The 20,008-nt window shown below is 37.7% G+C and overlaps 1 protein-coding gene across 1 annotated transcript in view; it reads left to right on the top strand.

Annotated features, from left to right (window-relative positions):
• Positions 1-6,506: 6,506 nt before the first annotated feature.
• The window catches only part of LOC118591454 (killer cell immunoglobulin-like receptor 3DL1), a 30,317-nt gene continuing 16,815 nt past the window's right edge, over positions 6,507-20,008 (top strand). The window contains 1 exon segment of the mRNA XM_036199781.1: positions 6,507-6,585. Within this exon segment, the coding sequence (XP_036055674.1) occupies positions 6,507-6,585 (79 nt within the window).

Consider the following 20,008-nt stretch of genomic DNA (forward strand, 5'->3'; position numbering starts at 1 on the left):
AAATCACATGATCATCTAATTAGATGCATAAAAGACCATTAGCAAAATCCATTACCACATTACCACAGAAATCCTGGAGAGTTTAAGGAAAAATAATCATACTTCCACATTAATAAAGGCAGTTTAGACCAAGTCCATAGCCAACATCAATTTAAACGTAGAGAAAACAAAAGCAATTCCACTAAAACTGGGAACAAAGCAAGCCTTTCTACTCTCTCCATACCTGTTTCCTTTAGTACTTGAAGTCTTAGCTACAGCAATGAGACAGCTGAAAGAGATAACGGAGATGCAAACTAGAAATGAAGACATCAACACACCCATATTTACAAGTGATACAATAAAATACATAAGTGACCCTACATATTCCACAGGGAGATGCCTGCAGCTGGTACTTCTAGCAAAGTAGCTGGATACAAAATTAAGTCACAAAAATCAATAGTATTCCTATACACAAATGACAAAGATACTGAGAAACTCATTAGGGAACCACACCTTTCACAATAGCTTCCAATAAGATAAAATATCTTGGAGTATCTCCAACCAAGAATTCTATGATGAAAACACCAAGTTATTGAAAAAGAACTTGAAGAAGATAAAAAGGCTGAAAGATTCCCCATACTCATGGATGATTGGTAGAGATAACAACAGTAAAATGGCCATCCTACAAAAAGTCATCTACAGATTTAATACTTTCCTAATCAAAATTCTAATACAATTCAACACATGTCTTTAAAAGATAAATTTGGGCTGCATATCAAAACACACACACACACACACACACACACACACACACATACACACACACACACACATACAATCATGTGCACACAAATGCACATACAAATCAGGATAGCTAAAACAATCCTGAATAATCAAATAACTGAAGGAGGTATTACTTCCCCTAAATTCAAGTTGTACTACACAGATGTAGCAATAAAAACAGCACAGTATTGGCACAAATGCAGACACATTGATTGACAAAATTGAGCTGAAAATCCAAACATTAATCCATACACCTATGGACTGCTGATTTTTATTGAAGAAGCCAGAAATACATTCTAGAAAAAAGATAGCATCTTCAGCAAATGATGCTACTCAGATTGGATGACTAAGTGTAGAAAATTCAAACAGAGCCATATTTATCACCTTGGAAAAAACTCATCTCCAAACTGATAAAAGACTTCAACATAAAACCAGAAACACTAAAGATAGAATAAAATATGTTAAATAGCCTTGAACTCATCTGCAAAGAAGAAGACTTTCTGAGCAAAAGAGCAGTAATGCACTAAGTTCAACAATTAACAAATGGGATTCACAAAATTGAGAAGCTTTTGAACAGCAAAGGATATTATTTATGTAGTCACTTCATTTATAAGTGATATTAGTTGTAAATCAAAGAATGATTGTGATACAATCCACAGACTCAGAGGGGCTAAGTAACAAGGAGGGCCCCAGAGAGATATGCATGGATCTCTGTGGGAAGGGGAAATGGGACAGATTTTGTGGTTGGAATGGGGGCAGACAGGGATGGGAAGAGGAGGGATCAGGTAGAGGGATGGAGGGAGAGAGTACTGGGAGAGATGACTGGAATCAGAAGACATTTCAGGTGCAAGAAAAAACCTAGTGTAATGGAAACTCATGGGAATCTACAGTGGTGACCCTAGCTAAGACTCCTAGGAATGGGGGTTACATAGCCCTAACCAGCTACATTCTGTAACCAAGTAAGGCTTCAAGTTGGAGGATTGGGACACCAATACAGCCTCAAAACCTTTGACCTACAATTGTTCTGCCTGCAAGATGTGTTGGGATAAATGTGGCACAAAACTGGGATAAGAGTGTCCAACCAATGACTGGTCAAACCAGAGAACCATGCCACAAGTGGGAATCCACACCTGACATTGTCTAAACAGCCAGGACCAGAGGCTGGATAGTCCAGGGACCTAGAAAAAAACAAACACAACCATTAAAAAAGAAAATGAAGTGATTACTAGTGATGTGCTGCTATACTTATAGGTCAGAGTCAAACATAATCATCATCAGAGAGGCTTCATTCAGCAACTGATGGGAGAAGATACAGATCCAAATTAGGTGGATGTCTTGGAATTTCAGGAAAGAGAGAGCAGCGGAATTATAAGAGCCAGAGGGGGCAAGAACACCACAAGAAAATGCCCCACAAATAAAACAAGCAGGGCTCATAGAGGTTCGTGGAGATTGAATTGATAGTCAAGGAGCCTCCATTGGAAAGAGAGGCTGTCTCTGACTCTTTTGCCTATTTTTGGCATCTTTTTTTCTCATTTTGAGTTGCTTTGTTGAGGGAATGTGCCTAGTCTTATTGCAGCTTGACATGCAATGTTGTTATCCTGGCTAGACCTGCCCTTTTCTGAAGGTAAAGGAGGAGGAGTGGATCTGGGGAGAGCAGAAGTGCAGGGAGGGACTGGGAGGAGAGGAGGCAGGAGAAACTGTGGTCAGGATGTCATATTTAAGATAAGAATAATTTTTTTTTAAAAAAAGGATACCATGATTCAAACAAAGAATTGAAAAATATTTCTCTCCTCCATATCCAATAGAAGGTTTATATCCAATGTAGGTAATGAACACAAAAACCTATCCATCAAGATAACAAATAGCTGGTTGTGGTGGCTGGCCCATGCTGGTAGGATTTACTAAAGATGGCAGAGGCAGGAGGATCACAAGTTCCAGGCCAGCCTGGGCTACACATTTGGCCAGGCTGTAGTGGCACATGCCTTTAATCCTGGCACTCAGGAGGCAGAGCCAGGTGGATCTCTGTGAGTCCAAGGCCAGCCTGGTCTACAGAGTGAGATCCAGGACAGCACCAAAGCTACACAGAGAAACCCTGTCTCAGAAAAAAAAATAATTCTATTTTAAAATTGGGTACAATTATAAACAGAATTCTCAGAAGACAGGGATCAAATAGCTGAAAAGAAATGTTCAACATCATAGCAACAAGGGAAAAACAAATAAAAACTACTTGGACATTTCATCTCACACTTGTCCTTGGGACTGGTGGCACTGTTAGATTTGTCTGCCTAGTTTGACAGTTCTTCCATGTTTATGGTTAATCCATTATTCATTCCAGAATACTATAACCCTGGGTCATTGAGCAATGTCTGATATCTACAATCAGTGTCTGTTCTCTACAAATCCAAAAGGGTTTTCAGTATATGTTGCAAACTGTTCACATATTCTAGGATGGCTGAAGAAAACAAAATCTTACAGAGGTTCCCCCATAGGGATAAGCAGATACAAAGGAGAGAAATTGAGAGAGACAGAGAGAGACAGAGACAGAGAGAGAGAGACTCAGAAAAAGAAAGGGCTGAGGAAGTAGAAAGCATGACATGAGTGGGAGGAAAAAAACTGCAAAAGGTCAGATAACCAAATAGAAGATCTGAAAGTAGAGATGGAGAACTTCTAGCAGATGTCGGGTATTTCGAAATAGACCTAGGGAGGCTGATGAGAGCAGCCCACACTAAGAGTAACAAGAGAGGGAAGGTCATCATAGTTCCCTTTCAAGGGAAACAACCACATTCATGGAACAGTTTACCCTTTAAAAAGAGAGATTAACACAAGTATATAAAAACAGATGGCAGAAAATGAATAACTTAAAATGAAGGCAGACTCTAGATTTTTAACATCCATAGGATGAGGGAGTTACAAGTCATAAATTCGGAAATTGACCACTGGAAAGGGGAAGAGCTTAGCAGAGGGGGAAGACAAAAGACATATGACATGGAAGAAGAAATAAGGGGGGGGGGGAATAACTAGTAGAGGGTTACAAGGGAGAAGTGTGAGAAGACGAGGAGCAGAATGAACTGTATGAGGAAGTCATAACGAATCCCAGTGCTTTGTGTGCTAATTAAAGCAAAAGTGGGAGACCTGCCCTTTCCTAAGCAGAAAGGAGGAGGAGGAGGAGGAGGTGAGGGGCTGGGAACAGAGTGGAGATGAGGAGGGATTGGGAGGAAAGGGGAAAGGGGAAACTGTGGTGGAATTGTAAAATAAAAATAAACCAATAGATAAAAAATACATTTATTAAAAAAGAGAAGAGACAGAAAGTGAAAAACTTAGAATGAAATCAGAATCTAATCTGTGTTATACATAAAATCAGGAAGTTATGGGTCATAAAATTGGAAACTGACCATGTGGAGGAGGAAAGAGCTTAACAGAGGAAGATGGAGAAAGAGGAAGGAAACGTAAGATAAGGAAGAGGAGATGAGGTGGAGGGGAAGGACCGTCAGACAGTGGTACAAAGAAGTAAAGAAGAGATAAACAAAATGAACAGTATGAAGATGCCTTAATGAAGTTCATTACATCGTATGCTAATAAAGATAAAATAATAAGTAACTCTAATTAGAAACATTGCCTTAAGGTGGAAAAAAATTAATGAAATTATAAGAAGACTAATAAAAATAATAGAATCAGTGAAAGTTGGGGAACAAAAGGAAAATAATAGGGTAAAAACATTCAAGATCACGTGTATATGTATATGTGCATATAAATATAACAAAAATTAAAGAAAAAGAGACCAGGAGATTGTTATATTTTAATTTCAAAAATTAAAAAATATTCTGAATCAAATATAAATGAATATTATATAAACACATAAACATTTCACAATGAAGTCTATTGCTATGTAAAATTAATGTTAATGAAAAATATAAATGAATATTATATAAACATCTGAATATTTCACAATGAAGTCAATTGCTATGTAAAATTAATACGTTAATGAAAAATGTATTTTAAAACAGGCAAATGTAATGAACCAATGTGAAAATGCAAAAAAAAAATGGGATAAAATATATGGGTATAGGAATGAAATCATAGACCCAGTAAGATAATGTATAATGAAAGTGGGGGAGGAAGACAGAGAAAAATGAAGAGAGAAAGGAGGAGAGATGAAAAGGTAAAGATGGGGAGAGAAAGGGGAAGAAAGATGAGAGAGAAATCACAGAAATGTAAGCAGTGGGAGGGAACACTGAGGAGTGAAAGATCACTGTAAAAATGTTCACCCTCTAATTTTCACCCTGCCTCTTTTCTTCCGGGTTTATAAAAGAAACCTTCTCTGTCAGCCCTGATGGGACCCGTGGTGATGTCAGGAGAGAACATGACCTTGTCCTGTGTGTCTGACCATCAGTTTGACATGTTCCATCTGTCCAGGGAAGGGGTGCCTCAGGGACATGGGCTGCCTGTGGTGCAGAGTCACATTGGGACACTCCAGGCCAACTTCCTTCTCAGTCCTGTGATGTAGAAAGGGAACTATAGATGCTGTGGCTCTTTCAGTAACTCTTCCCACGTGTGGTCATCCCCAAGTAATCTATTGTACCTTCTTGCTAAACATAAAAAAGCTTTACATGTGTCTCATGCCTTGTGACTAATGAAATCCTAAGGCTATGTCTGAGACCCATCCTACTGATGGTGAAGTGAAACTATCATAAAGATTTAAAGAGAAGAATGACTGCTGGGAGTGGGAGAATTATCATTATTGCATGTACAGCACAGAATAGAAAATATAAACATATTATAGATGTAAATATAATATAATCCATATCATATATATTTTTATATGAGTTGATAGCAGCTTTTTCTTTATTATTGTTACGTATTATCGTTACACATGTAACAATATACATAATAATATACATATATATACACAAAAATGGACTCAGCAGGTCATATATGTGTGTGTGTGTGTGTTTATGCACACACACAGACATACATATAACAATAATAATCAAATAAAAGGAAGTTATGAAGCTAACAGTAGGGAGAATATGGGAAATCTTGGAGGAGGGATACCTATGAGTGGCTGGAGCATATGGGCCAAATATTCTTGGGTTTGTGTGTTGGCTTAGCTTCCTCGTGGCTCTATAGTTTTAGCCCTGTCATTTCCCCTCTCTGATTCTCAAACTCTTCAACATCAGAAGTTGTTTAGGGGTATCATGCAACATTTGGGGACTACGCATCTCTCATTTCTTCACTCAAGACTTCCTACAAATAAACAAGACAATAAATTTGACCCTCTTCCAAGGAACACTGAAGTGGTCATTCTAGCTCTGTTCCTCTGTTCTTCTCTTCTTCCCTTAGGGAGAATTTATTGTTTTGCTCAAAGGTGTTGTAGAAATTTCAAAGCAGGTTAACTGAGCACTGGTATTAATCTCAGGTTAATACATTCAATCTCATGTCTTGGAGTTTTCTGCCACTGGCATAAAGCTGATAAGGGGAAGCCCTTGTGCACAAATTACATGAAATAAGACTTATTTACAAGTAAGCAGTTAGAGATGAAAATTAAGGATTCATGGTTTCCATTTGCCAAGTTTAAGGATGTTGTTTAATAGAATATTTGTTTAAGTATGTAAAGATGTGTTGCTTTTTGTGCAACATTTGTTTGACTATGAAAAGATGTGTTGCTGTTTTATCTTGCCTGCCTAAGGTGCCTGATTGTTCTAATAAAAATATGAATACCTAATGGCTAGTCAGAGGAAGGATAGATGGCGATGGTGAGCAGAGAGAAAATGCGAGCCAACCAGCCAGCCAGGGACCAGCTAGAGAAGGGCCAACTAGTCAGAGGTCAGTTTGCCAACTGCCAGACAGCCAGGCATGGAGGAAGCAGGAAAGTACAACACACAAAGAATGAAAGAAAGCTAAAAAGGCTTGAGGTAAATCATAAATGATGATAAACAGGTTAAATTAAGTTAAACTACCTAGTGGGACAAGTCTAAGCTAAAGCTGAGCATTTATAAATAATTTGTAAGTCTCCATGTCATCATTTGGGGGCTGTTGGTCCAGGAAAGCCTGCTACCTAAGGAACCCTCCAGAATGATGATGAAGTTGCATCAGTACCTTCTAGCATCACAGTGCCTCCTTGTATATGAAGGGCTTCCCATCCTGTATCTTATACTCTGCAGCCATAGAAGTATCTAGCTAAAGCATAAGGCATTTTCTAGTGCAGACAGTAACAGAGTTCAAGGGATTCTGGAAAGATTCTCTTTACCTCCATTCACTGAATGTATTGCACATCTTATACTTATTCTAAGAATTACATGTGAGAAAACACAGATGACAAAGTCATCTAGATTCTTATTATACTTTTATTTTATATTTTTAGTTATTGATTATAAGAAATGTGCTTTGATCACATTCATCCTGTGCCCCAACGCCTGTACCTACCTACCGAACTTCGTGTTATCTTTTTAACCCATAAAGTACCATGTGAGACACCCATATACTCATGATGGGAGGCTTTCCGATGGAGTATGGTCACCATATTAGTGGCTACAGTCCTAAACTGACACTCCCTCTCTTAATAGCTATAAACTGTCTATACCTCCTTGGCTAGAGGTGGAATTTAGTGTACACTTCCCCTCTTCATGCTGGGATTTTGTCAAGTTTTAGGTTGTATGGATCTTGGTGATGCAGTCACAACTGTAAAGTTCATATACGCAGCTTACCTGCTCTGTCCAAAATTTCTTGAATTCATCCACAGCCTCTTTCTGCAATCTCTTCTCCCATCTCTTCCACAATGGTCACTGAGCATTTAGAGGAGATGTGATACAAACATGTTATTTAGGGCCAAGAATTCTATGGTCTCTACTTCTCTGCACCTTAGTGAATTGTGGGAATCTGTATTAATTAATCACCATCTCTCACAAATATAAGCTTCTCTAGTGAGAGCTGAGAAATGCATTGATGTAGGAACTGATGATATAGCTTCATTAGAAGTCAGTTTAAAATATTTTCCATTGAACAGACAATACTAGTAGGTTTTATATCAAGATTCTTGTCTTAAAGAAATATTGTATAAATTATCCTTAAATCAATGAACATAAGGCAATGTATCTAAGTGTAGATCCTAATATTGACCTTTTATTGGGTTCATATCATTCTCCAGATATCCACAGGAACCTGTATATTCTGGGTGGACTTTCAGTGATCATGTTTGCTTTCTCATCATCCTTCTTTGTTCTTGGTGCTCTGTCAAAAAGAATGACATCTAAGTAGTGTGTGGATCCAAGACCGAGGAATAAAGGCATACATTCTTCATTTGCAAAAGGATATTTGGCCCAAGGCAGGACCACTGAAACTCAGCTTTCTAGAAAGAACACAAGAGCCCCTGATCTTCTCCAAGCTCTTGGACTCTGCATCTTCATATTGCAAAGGATACAGTAATATCAAGGTGAAGGTTTTGTGAGAGAGAGAGAGAGAGAGAGAGAGAGAGAGAGAGAGAGAGAGAGAAGAGAGAGAGAAAGCTGAAGAGGGAATTACTAAGGTGGACCATGGATGGGATGGGGCTTTGAACATAGAGAAGCCAAACATCTGGTTCTACTTTGTAGCATTTTAGGAAACTCATTTCACCATATATCTCACTAATACGTTGGATTTCAAATGAAAGTCCAGAAGTGCTTTCTAAGGTGCTTTAATTACTCTTGTTCCCTAAAAAATGCAGCTACCATGGACCAAGTGTCTGAGTGCAAAGAACATTGAACAGACAGTTAGGTCTTCCTGACCTCAGCCTCTTCCATATAGTCCACATTCCTTTGCAATTGGTAAGGATATGTGCATACAACATCAGTTAAAATGGACATCTTTAGAACACTCAGAAAATGAAGAAATGCAGAAGGTGACATACACAGAATTTGATCAGAGGATCATGAAACAAAAAAATTGATCATGCACATTCCCATTTGCTCAGGGAATTCTCCACAGATAGCAATGTTTACATGGAAGTCATGAAATGATAAGCTGACACCACAGATCATCTGTACCCAGTGAGTTCTCAAAAAATAAAGGAACTAAGGAAGTCTTTGGTGAAGAAGTTAGACCTTTCTCTGGCAGAAGTAATGGATGCAGGGAAACAATTACTGGAAGCTTTTTTATTACTATTTTTCCTTTATTTAATTTATTATATTTGTGTTTTAATTTTAGATATCAGCCATGGATTCACCTGTCCTCCCCCCTCCCGCCCCACCCTCACCTTCCCCCCAGCCCCTCCCCTCCATTCCAATATCCTCCAGGGACAAGACTCCCCTGGGGATTCATTTAAACCTGGTGGATTCAGTATAGGCAGGTCAAGTCCCCTCCTTCCAGGCTGAGCAATGTGTCCCTGTGTAAGCCCAAGATTCCAAACAGCTAGCTCATGCACTAAGGACAGGTCCAGATCCCACTGCCTGGGTGCCTCCCAAACAGTTCAAGCTATTCAATTGTCTCACTTATCCAGAGGGCCTGATCCAGCTGGGGGCTCCAAAGCCTTTGGTTCATAATTCATGTGCTTCCATTTGTCTGGCTATTTGTCCCTGTGCTTGACAGCACACCTGAAAGCTCTTGAACAGGAAGAAGCAAAGTCTGCCAGGAGGAACAGATGCCAGGAAATTATCAAATTGAGAGCTGAAATCAATAAAATAGGAATAAAGAGAACAATACAAAGGATTAATGAGACAAAGAGTTGGTTCTTTGAGAAGATCAACAAGATAGACAAGCCCTTATCCAAACTAACCAAAAGACAGAGAGAGAACATCCAAATTAACAAAATCAGAAATGAAAAGGGGGACATAACATCAGACAATGAGGAAATCCAGAGAATCAACAGGTCATACCTCAAAAACCTCTACTCCACAAAACTGGAAAATCTAAAAGAAATGGATAATTTTCTGGATAGGTACCATATACCTAAGTTAAATCAAGACCAGATAAACCATTTAAATAGTCCAATAACCCCTAAGGAAATAGAATCAGTCATTAAAAGTCTCCCAACCAAAAAAAAAAGCCCAGGACCAGATGGTTTCACTGCAGAATTCTACCAGATCTTCAAAGAAGACTTAATAACAATACTCTTTAAATTGTTCCACGCAATAGAAGCAGAAGGAATATTACCAAACTCCTTCTATGAGGCTACAAATACTGGAATCTTAATACAGAGGTCACTAACTTTGAGGTTATCCTCCATTATTCTAATGTGGTTCTCAAAATGGCTTTCCTTTACTTCAAAGGTTATGGTCCTCACTATCGACTCAACAGAAATCAAACTGTATTGCTTCATCAATGGGTCTCTGCTTCATTTCACTCATGTAGACCGCTACAACCTGACTAGCAGTAAATTCTAAACTTACTTGAAGATGTTACTATGTTGAGGCTCCCAGAATTCCATATAAATGAAAGCCTCACTGTTTTTATTAGTATATATTAGTAATATATAGATGGTATATAAAATAATGGGTTTTATGTCATTTTCCTGTATGTATATGTGTTTTTATCATATTCACAATAACTCCAATAACCCCAACTTAACTTTCTACCAGTCCTGCTGGTATCCTTCCAGAAGCCCACTCAATATGAGTCCTCAACATAGTCTGTTCTATGTACTCTAGATGCTGTTTGTGAAGGTAATTTCTCACCAGAAGCATGTACATGTTTCTTTAATATTTCAATGTAGACTTCCCTGCAATTAAAATATTTTCTAAGATGTGGTGATAGAAGGGGTGATAGACAGATAGGTGATAGATAGATAGATAGATAGATAGATAGATAGATAGATGATAATAGATAGCCGATGATAGAGAAATGGATACAACCTGATATCGATGACAGTAATATATATATATATATATATATATAATAGACCTCTAAACTTATGGGACACACTGAAGCTTGTCATAGCACTAAGTACCTAAATAAAAATATTGTAGAGATGTAATACAAAGAACTTAAAATCACACTTGTGCTGTGTGATGGTCTTTCTGTATGCTCTGAATATGTGTTGCTACCATTGGTTAATAAAGAAGCTTCTATGGCCTGTGGCAAAGCAGAGTAGAGTCAGAAAGGGAGTCTAAGCAGAGAGAAAAAAGAAGGTGGAGTCAGAGGAGAGACAGAGTACTGCTAGAGGAGCAAGATGTAATAGAACACAGGTAATGCTACTAAGGCATGTGGCAATAGATAAATGAATAGAATGGGTTAATTTAAGATGTAAGAGCTAGATAGCAAGTAGCCTGAGCCATAAACCAAAGAGTTTGCAATTAATATAAGCCTTTGTGTATTTATTTGGGTCTGAATAGCCGTGGGACTATATGGGACAGAAACTTTCATCTACCATCTGCATTGGGTGCCCAAACATTCTGCAAGCATTTCCACATAAAATCTGAGAAAGCTTTAAGTAGGGGTTCTTGTACACATAATCAGTGAAAAACAGATTCTTAGCTGTGTTTCTCTTTAGCCATGATATAGAGATACCAGTTCATGCAGGCTTGAGGAATAGCATGGTGGGTTTGTGGCATGTCGGCTCGACATACAGCATGGCAGATTCCCACTGCGGTACACAGAGGTGTCTCCAAGCTGTGCCTCATGCTGCATGGCAGATTTAGATTGTGTTCATGCAGGCAAAAAGGCTAAAAGATGCATAGTAACAAAACGGTCCAGACAGAAAAACCTCTAAACAGGTGCCAATGTGTGTTATAATGTGTGAAGGATTAAGAAAGAAATAGAAAAAGGTATGGACAGTTCTAGAAAGGAATAAATAGTTTAAAAATAAAGTAAAGTCTGGAAAGAGAGAAGTAAAGTAATATGAAAAAGAATAAGTGATGTAGGGATGGGAAATGCACAGGGAGTCTGGATCCTGTATGTTATTATGTTGATTTTTAATTTCTTGAATGTTGACAAGCAAACAACAGCTGCTGAGACATGGGTTTGACAGAGAGACTGAGGACATACACACCATCCTAGACATTTTAAGAATGCCTTAACTTTCAAGCAGAAGTAACAAAATAAATTTTAAAAAGGAACTTAAAAGACTCATAGCTTTGGAGAAGTGCTTTTGCTTCTGTTTCCACAGGAAATAAGAGGCTGTGGAATTATTCCAAGTTAATATGGATCAGATTTGATCAAGAGAGACTTCCTGACACTTGACAGATGATGTTTATCAACAAAGGTTACTGCTGGTCTTCCCAGGACACAGTCATTGTCTCAAAATTTTCTCAGGGACCCCTGGGGATGCCTTTACCCACAAAGAGCAGGAAGCAGTATGAAGAAAACTATGCCCACATTCCCGAGAGTTGGAGGATTTTGGCGATTTTTGGTTATTTGGTGGGTTATGGGTGTTTGTTTTAATTCAGGAGAATACAAGAATATAGGATAAAAAGACAACTACTAATCTCAGATATTTCACATTGGCATGGATTTTAGTATAATGACATAAATTAGTTACTTTTGTTACACTATATATCACCACACGTGTAAGCTCTAGAACAAAAAGAAGAAACCACACTTAAAATGTGTAGAGGGCAAGAAATAAGCAAATTCATGGTTGAACTTAATACAATAGAAAAAATAAATTAGAAGAATCAATAAAATAAGATTATTCATTGAGATTGAAAAACCTTTATCTAAATTAACTAAAACACACAGACAATATCCAAATTAAGAAATTAGAAATAAACACATGGCCATAACAGCTGAGTAAATCCAGAGAATCCTAAGGACATAGTTTAAAAATCTGTACTAGCCCAAATTGGAAAATCTAAAAGAAATGGATAATTTTCTTGAGACATACCACTTACAAATGCTAAATAAAGATTAGGTAAGCAATTTAAACAGATCTATAACCCCTGGTGAAATAGAACCAAACCAAACTAAAAAGAAAAACTCTAACCAGATGGATTTAGAATAGAATTCTATGATAATTTTAAAGGAGTTTTAATACCAGTATTCCACATGTTATTCCACAAAATAGAACAAGAGGAAATATTGTGAAATACATTTTCTGAGACCACAGTTACTCTGACAATCAAACTAAATAAAAACCCAACAAAGAAAGAGAATCATAGGCCAATTTCCCTTGTAAAATTAGGGTGAAAGTTACTCAATAAAACACTTGCAAATTGAATACAAGAACACTTCAAAGGATTCATTCACTATGATCATGTAGGCCCCATACAAGTGATGTGGGGATGCTTCAACATATGTAAATCAATAAACGTAATCTACTATATAAACAAAAACAAAAATCACATGATTATCTCATTATATGTGCAATAAAGTCTGCCTGGAAAAAAAGAAATTTAAGTTAAAAAGAGAGATAGGAATTTAAGCACCACTAGACATTTTTAGAAAACCCTCCTTCCATGTTGGAAATATAAACAGAAGGATTCTGTGTTTCTTCTAAGAGTCCACACAAGATCAACTAAGTATTTCAAAAAGGAACTGTTTATTTTGCATTTGAAGTAATAAATATAGAAACACATGGTCAAGAACTGAGACCTCACACATCCTGTGTGTCCCATGGTCTCCCAAGTGCCTGCTGTTTTGAGTGCACACAGACAGGAAGCTAACTATGCTGAGGCAATATCAGCATCTGGCCCCACAGGACACCACCTTCCTGTGTATCCGTGATTCCTTAATGAAATTAGGTTACCAAGGAAGACAGAGTTCACATAAAAGCTAGTCTATCTCTGAACAGGAACACTGGTTCTTTTTTGTGAAGGCCAAGAATAGTCTAATATCCTTAGCATTCAGCTAATGACTGTCACTGTGTCAGGAGCTGTGGGGATTGGCTGTCTGTATTCAACCCACGACGTACATGATGAATGAAAATTCAGAAAAGGAGAGACTGAGGACTGAACACTTAATGGAGACTCTCAAGACTGTCCTTACTTTAAAAAGAAAAATGTGTTGTGAATATACAGACATGATAATTAGAGCTATTTAAAAAATGACAGGCAGACAGAATGACAAGCAGAAGTAATTAGATGATGAGTAGAAGAAAGATGTGTGAAAACAAATGCTTGAAAGATAGATAAATAAATCACAAATACATAAATGATTGACAGATCACTTGATTGATAGAATGAAGAGGATAGATAAAAGATGATTGATAGTAACTATATATTTATGACATACAGATAATAGATACATACATAAATGCATTGATACATGATAGATCATATTGGTAAATGATAGAGAGATAATGAGTGCTACAAAGATAGATATAAACATGATTATGGATCACATTAATACACATAATTGACATACCCAAACTTATGTGACACAATGAAGATGTTCAGAGCAGTATGTACATAAATAAAAATATTGTAGAGCTATAATACAAGGAACTGAACATGACATCAGAAAACTCTAGAGCAACAATGACAAAAAAGAAATAACACCCAGAAGTAGAGGGCAAGAAATAGTCAAACTCAAGATTCAATTTAATACATAGAAACAAAATAAATATGAAGAATCAATAAAAACAAGTTTATTCTCAAGGAAATCAATACAATTGAAAAACCCTATCTAAATTAACTAAAACACTTCGAATTAGCAAAAATACAGAGAAAGAATACACAAATTAAGAAATAAGGCATGAACACTGGGACATAAAAACAGACAATGGTAAATCAGAAGATCATAAGGACATACTTTAAGAACCTGTACTACACCAAACTGGAAAAATCCAAAAGAAATGAATAATTTTCTTGACACACGCCACTTATAAAGGATAAAGGTTAAATGAAGTTTAGGGGGCTGGAGAGATGGCTCAGAGGTTAAGAACACTTACTGCTCTTCTAGAGGTCCTGAGTTTAATTCCCCGCAACCACATGGTGGCTCACAACCATTTGTAATGAGATCTGGTGCCCTCTTCTGGCCTGCAGTAATATATGCTGTATACATAATAAATAAATAAATCTTTTTAAAAAATGAAGTTTAGGTAAGTAGTTTAAACAGACCTATAATCCCTAATGAAGTCAAAGTGGTCATTAAAACATCTCCCTAGCCAATAAAAAGAGAGATGGATTTAACACAGAATTCTACCAGAATTTCAAAGAGTTGATGCCAATATTCCTCAAGTTTTTCCAAAATATTATAAGACATATCTTAAAAGACCTTATTAATAAAAAAAGCCCAGAGAGAGATACTGGGGTAAATTCTGAAAGATCAGAGAAACAGAAAAAGCTACAGCCAACCTCACCTCGCCAACTTCTTAGCCGATCCTGTTTCCTCAAAGTGGAAACCTCTGAGTCTTCATCCAAAGGATGTCAGCTGAACTGATTCTAAATGCCTAAAAGCTTAAAGGCCTCTACTTCCTAATTTTCACCCCTCATATACCCTTCTGCTTCCTGAGATCACTTCCTAGGATTAAAGGCATGTGTCTTTCCCAAGCAAGACATGGGATCTCAAGTGCTGGGGTTAAAGGTGTATGCCACCATGGCTGCCTCTGTTCTCCAGTGTGGCCTTGAACTCACAGAGATCTGGATGGATCTCTACCTCCAGAATGCTAGGATTAAAGGCATGGGCTACCACTGCCTAACCTCTATGTGTAATATAGTGGCTGTTCTGTTGTTCTCTGACCCCCAGATAAGTTTATTGGGGTGCACAATATATCAACCACAAAATATAAAAAAAGTGAATTTTCTGAGAGCATAGTTACCCTAATACATAAACTAAATTATGGCCCTTCAAGGCAATAGTAAAAGTGGGGATTTCTTTTAGCCTTGTATGATAACACACACCCATTAAAATATGTGTGAATGTGTGAATGTGAGTTCTGGTGCTAGAAGAAAGCACTGATTGGATCCCCAGGAACTGGGGTCTCAGGTACTTGTGAGTCTGCTGCTGTGGGCACTGGGTACTGAAGTTGGGTCCTCTGCAAATGCAGAACACATTCTTTTTTAGAGATTTTTTTTTATTTATGGTGGAGCAGGGCACACATATGCTGAGGTGTGAATGTGGGGGTCAGATAATAACATAGAAATCAGTTTGCTTCTTCCATCATGTGGGTTCCAGGGCTCAAACACAGGTTTTTGCCCATTGTCTTAGTTAGGATTTCTACTGCTGTGAAGAGACATCATAACCATGGCAGCTCTTATAAAGGAAAACATTTAATTGGATGGCTTAAAGTTCAATGGCTTGATCCATTATCATCATAGCCAGACACGGCAGCATACAGGTAGACAAGGTGCTGGAGAAGGAACAAGAGAAAGCCTGTGAACAAAGGAGACTTCAAAGCCCACCCTCACAGTGACATGCTTCCTTCAACAAGGCCACACTTCTTAGTAGTGCCACTCCCAATGAGCTTATGGGGGCCAATTACAAGCATGCCCACTATGACTTTTGGCTGAGTCTACAGTACTAGATGTAAACTCCCTCCTGAGGACTGGCTATCAAGTCCAGTCCAAAAGTGGTTAGTTACCCTTTCTGCTAGTTAGCTTCTGCTGTCAATTTAACTCAGTTCAGTTATCTGAGGGATCCTCATAAGGGGGATTGACTCAATGTGATTGGCTTGTGGGTATGTCTTTGGGGTGATTTTCTTGTTTGCTAATTGATGTAAGAGGACCCAGCCCACTGTGGGCAGTGCTACCCCTAAGCAGGTGGGCCTGAGTTGTATAAAAATGCTGACTGAGCAATAGGCAGAGAGAGCAAGCCAATAAGCATCATTCCTCCATAGTTTTTGTTTCAACTTTCTGCCTTGCTGGAGTTCTTGTCCTGATGGAATTCTTGCCCTGATTTTCCTCACTGATGTATTGTGGCCTGACATGTAACCTAAACAAACCCTTTCCTCTTCTGACTTGGTTTTGGTCATGACATTTATCACAGCAATATAAAATGAACTAAGGCTCTCTCATAACATACTTTCTAATATCAAATCAATCTAGCCTGGCTTGTCAGTATTGTTGCCAATAGGGTCCATGCTTAACTATCCATGACATTTCTCCCTCAATATCCAGCATAGCACCATCCAGAACTGTGAAGATTAGCAAACAGGAAAGAAGCTTCTGGCCCAAGTCCATTTTGGATTCTCTATGACCTGTGACCAAGCTTTTGGTGTCTTCAGAAGTAGGATCTTTATATATATATATATATATATATATATATATATATATATATATATATATATATATATATATATATATATATATATATATATATAAAAATAATTTTTTCATTTATTTTAGATTCTGACCTTACTTTCCCCTCCCTCTTCTTCTCCCACCCTCCAACTTCCCATCTACCCCTTCCATTCCCCTAAATGTCTGAGTGATCACTCCAACCCTTTAACCTTCTTTACCAAAATTCTCATATATACATTTATCATGTTGTGTTGTTTCACTTCATTGTTGAATGGTTGACATAGACATTTCTGAGAATGTTTAATAGGTACAAATCGACAAGTTGTTTTGCATATTTTCAGACATTTTATTTTAGCAGGCTCTTTTCTGACTCTTCAGCACTAGTTATATATTTCAGTAGAACATATTATACTCTCAACAATGAACCTGACAAGAAACATCAATATATTTATGATGTGTTTCTAGAAGATTCTGTCAGAGGCCAAGAAGCTGCAAAACACTGCAAAGAATTGGGAACATTTGAAATGGGACTATTTGCCACACCAATCCTGGGATGGTAGTATGCATTTATATTTATTATCTGCTGTATTTTGTTACATTTTAGGTTTTATTTCTTATATGTTAATCTACATTTCTAAACTTCAAATTTTTATTAATGTATTTTTTTCAAATAAAGTATAATTAAACCATTTTCCCTTCCTTTATGCCTCTCAACCTCTCATATACAGCCCTTTTCTTCTCTCAATTCATCTTTATTTTTAATTACCTTTTTTTGTTTTTTTTGAGACAGGGTTTCTCTGTGTTGTTTTGGTGCCTGTCCTGGATCTCACTCTGTAGACCGTGCTGGCCTCGAACTCACAGAGATCTGCCTGGCTCTACCTCCCAAACTCTGGGATTAAAAGTGTGTGCCACTATCGCCCAACCTTAATTACCTTTTAATATCTACATAAATATTAAATAAAACCATATTAATGGTATATCACTTATATTTACATAATTTTAAGGCTTACTACATTTCTAGCAGATGTAATCTCACAGCAAACATCTTCATCCTCTGTTTATCACAATCTTTCCCTTGCATCACGTTGCCTGAGCCTTAGGTGCAGGGGTTGTGTTGTAACAGATCAGCAAGACTTGGACAAAACATAATCATCAGTTCTATTTTTTGTTTTATTTTGGTTTTTTGTATTGGTGTTTATTTGATACTATTCAAAGGTTTTTTTTCCTTCCAATGTGAGAGCTACATTTATATGTCTCTACTACAAAAATATTTAGATACTTAGAATGCAGTTAGGGATTATACTTGTTTTGAGTTTTCTTGCAAATTGTTAAGTATGAAGTTATTTGCATTCTTCAGTCTGAAGTCATCCAATAAATGTTTCAGATTTCATTAGCAAAGGTCATATATACATAAATGTCTGGAATTCTGTCTGTGTCTTCATTTTGATTTCATAGATGAACTTGTCTGTCTTTGTACCAATGCAGCAGTGTGTTTATTAATATATCTCTATAGTATAACTTGAAATTGGGAATGACACCTCTAGTAGTTCTTTTATTGTTCATAAGAGTTTAGCTATCTTGTTATTTTGTGTGTATGTTTGCAGTAAAGCTGAAACTGTCTTCTTAAGATCTGTGTAGCATTGTCATGGAATTTTGATGGGATTGCATAGATGGAATTCTACATATTACTTTGGTAGGATGCCATTTTTATTATGCTATTTTTTACTGATACACAAGCATAAGAGATTCTCTACCTTTTGATATTTTTAAAACTTCTTAAAAGTACTCAAGGAATGCTCAATCCTACCACAAGGGCATTTGCTCAGCTATGTTCATATCAACATTGTTTGTAATAGCCAGAACCTGGAAACAACCTAGATGCCCTTCAACTGAAGAATGGATAAAGAAACTATGGTACATATACACAATGGAGTACTACTCAGCAGAGAAAAACAATGACATCATGAGGTTTGCAGGCAAATGGATGGATCTAGAAAAAAATATTCCTTAGTGAGGTAAGCCAGACTCCAAAAGACAATCATGGTATGTACTCACACATAGGAGGATACTAGATGTAAAACAAAAGATGACTAGATTGCTACTCACAACTCCAGGGAGGCTACCTAACAAACAGGACCTAAGAATGACACATGGATCACCCAATGACAGAGAAATGGGTGAGATCTACATGAACAACCTGAACAAGAGTGGGAGTAATGAAGGGCAAGTTTTGAGGGAAAGAGAGCTTAGGGGAGCAGGAGATCCCAGCTGGATCAAGAACAGAAAGGGAGAACAAGGAATAACAGACCATGATAAATGAAGACCACATGAGAACAGGAAGAAGCAAAGTGCTAGAGAGGTCCCCAGAAATCCACAATGATACAACTACTATAGACTACTGGCAATGGTCGAGAGAAAGCCTGTCTGACCTAGTCTGGTGATCAGATGGCCAAACACCCTAATGGTCGTGCTGGAAATCTCATCCAATAACTGATGGAAGTGGATGCAGTAATCCTCGGCCAGGCCGCAGGTGGAGCTCCAGGAGTCCAATTGTCGAGAAAGAGGAGGGATTGAAAGAGTGTGAATTGTTGAGACCAAGACTGGAAAAAGCACAGGGACAAATAGCCAAACTAATGGAAACACATGAATTATGAACCAAAAGCTGTGGACCCCCCAACTGGATCAGGCCCTCTGGATAAGTGAGACCATTGAATAGCTTGAACTGTTTGGGAGGCACCCAGGCAGTCGGACCCGGACCTGTCCTTAGTGCATGAGCTGGCTGTTTGGAACCTTGGGCTTACACAGGGACACTTTGCTCAGCCTGGAAGGAGGGGACTGGACCTGCCTGTGCTGAATCCACCAGGTTTAAATGAATCCCCAGGGGAGTCTTGGCCCTGGAGGAGATGGGAATGGAGGGAAGGGGCTGGGGGGGAAGGGTGGGGGCGGGAGGAGAGAGGACAGGGGAACCCATGGCTGATGTGTAAAATTAAAACACAAATATAATAAAAAAAATAAGGAAAAGAAATTTCAAATAAAGCAAAAACATACTTTCTTTGTTTGACTGATTCTTTAAAAGAAGTGGAATTTTATTATTTTAAATAACTACATGATTAATTAAGAAAATGAATAACTATAGCCTGACAATGGATTAATGGCAGCAT

Source organism: Onychomys torridus, chromosome 1 (genome assembly GCF_903995425.1).
Source record: "Onychomys torridus chromosome 1, mOncTor1.1, whole genome shotgun sequence".
NCBI lineage: Eukaryota > Metazoa > Chordata > Mammalia > Rodentia > Cricetidae > Onychomys > Onychomys torridus.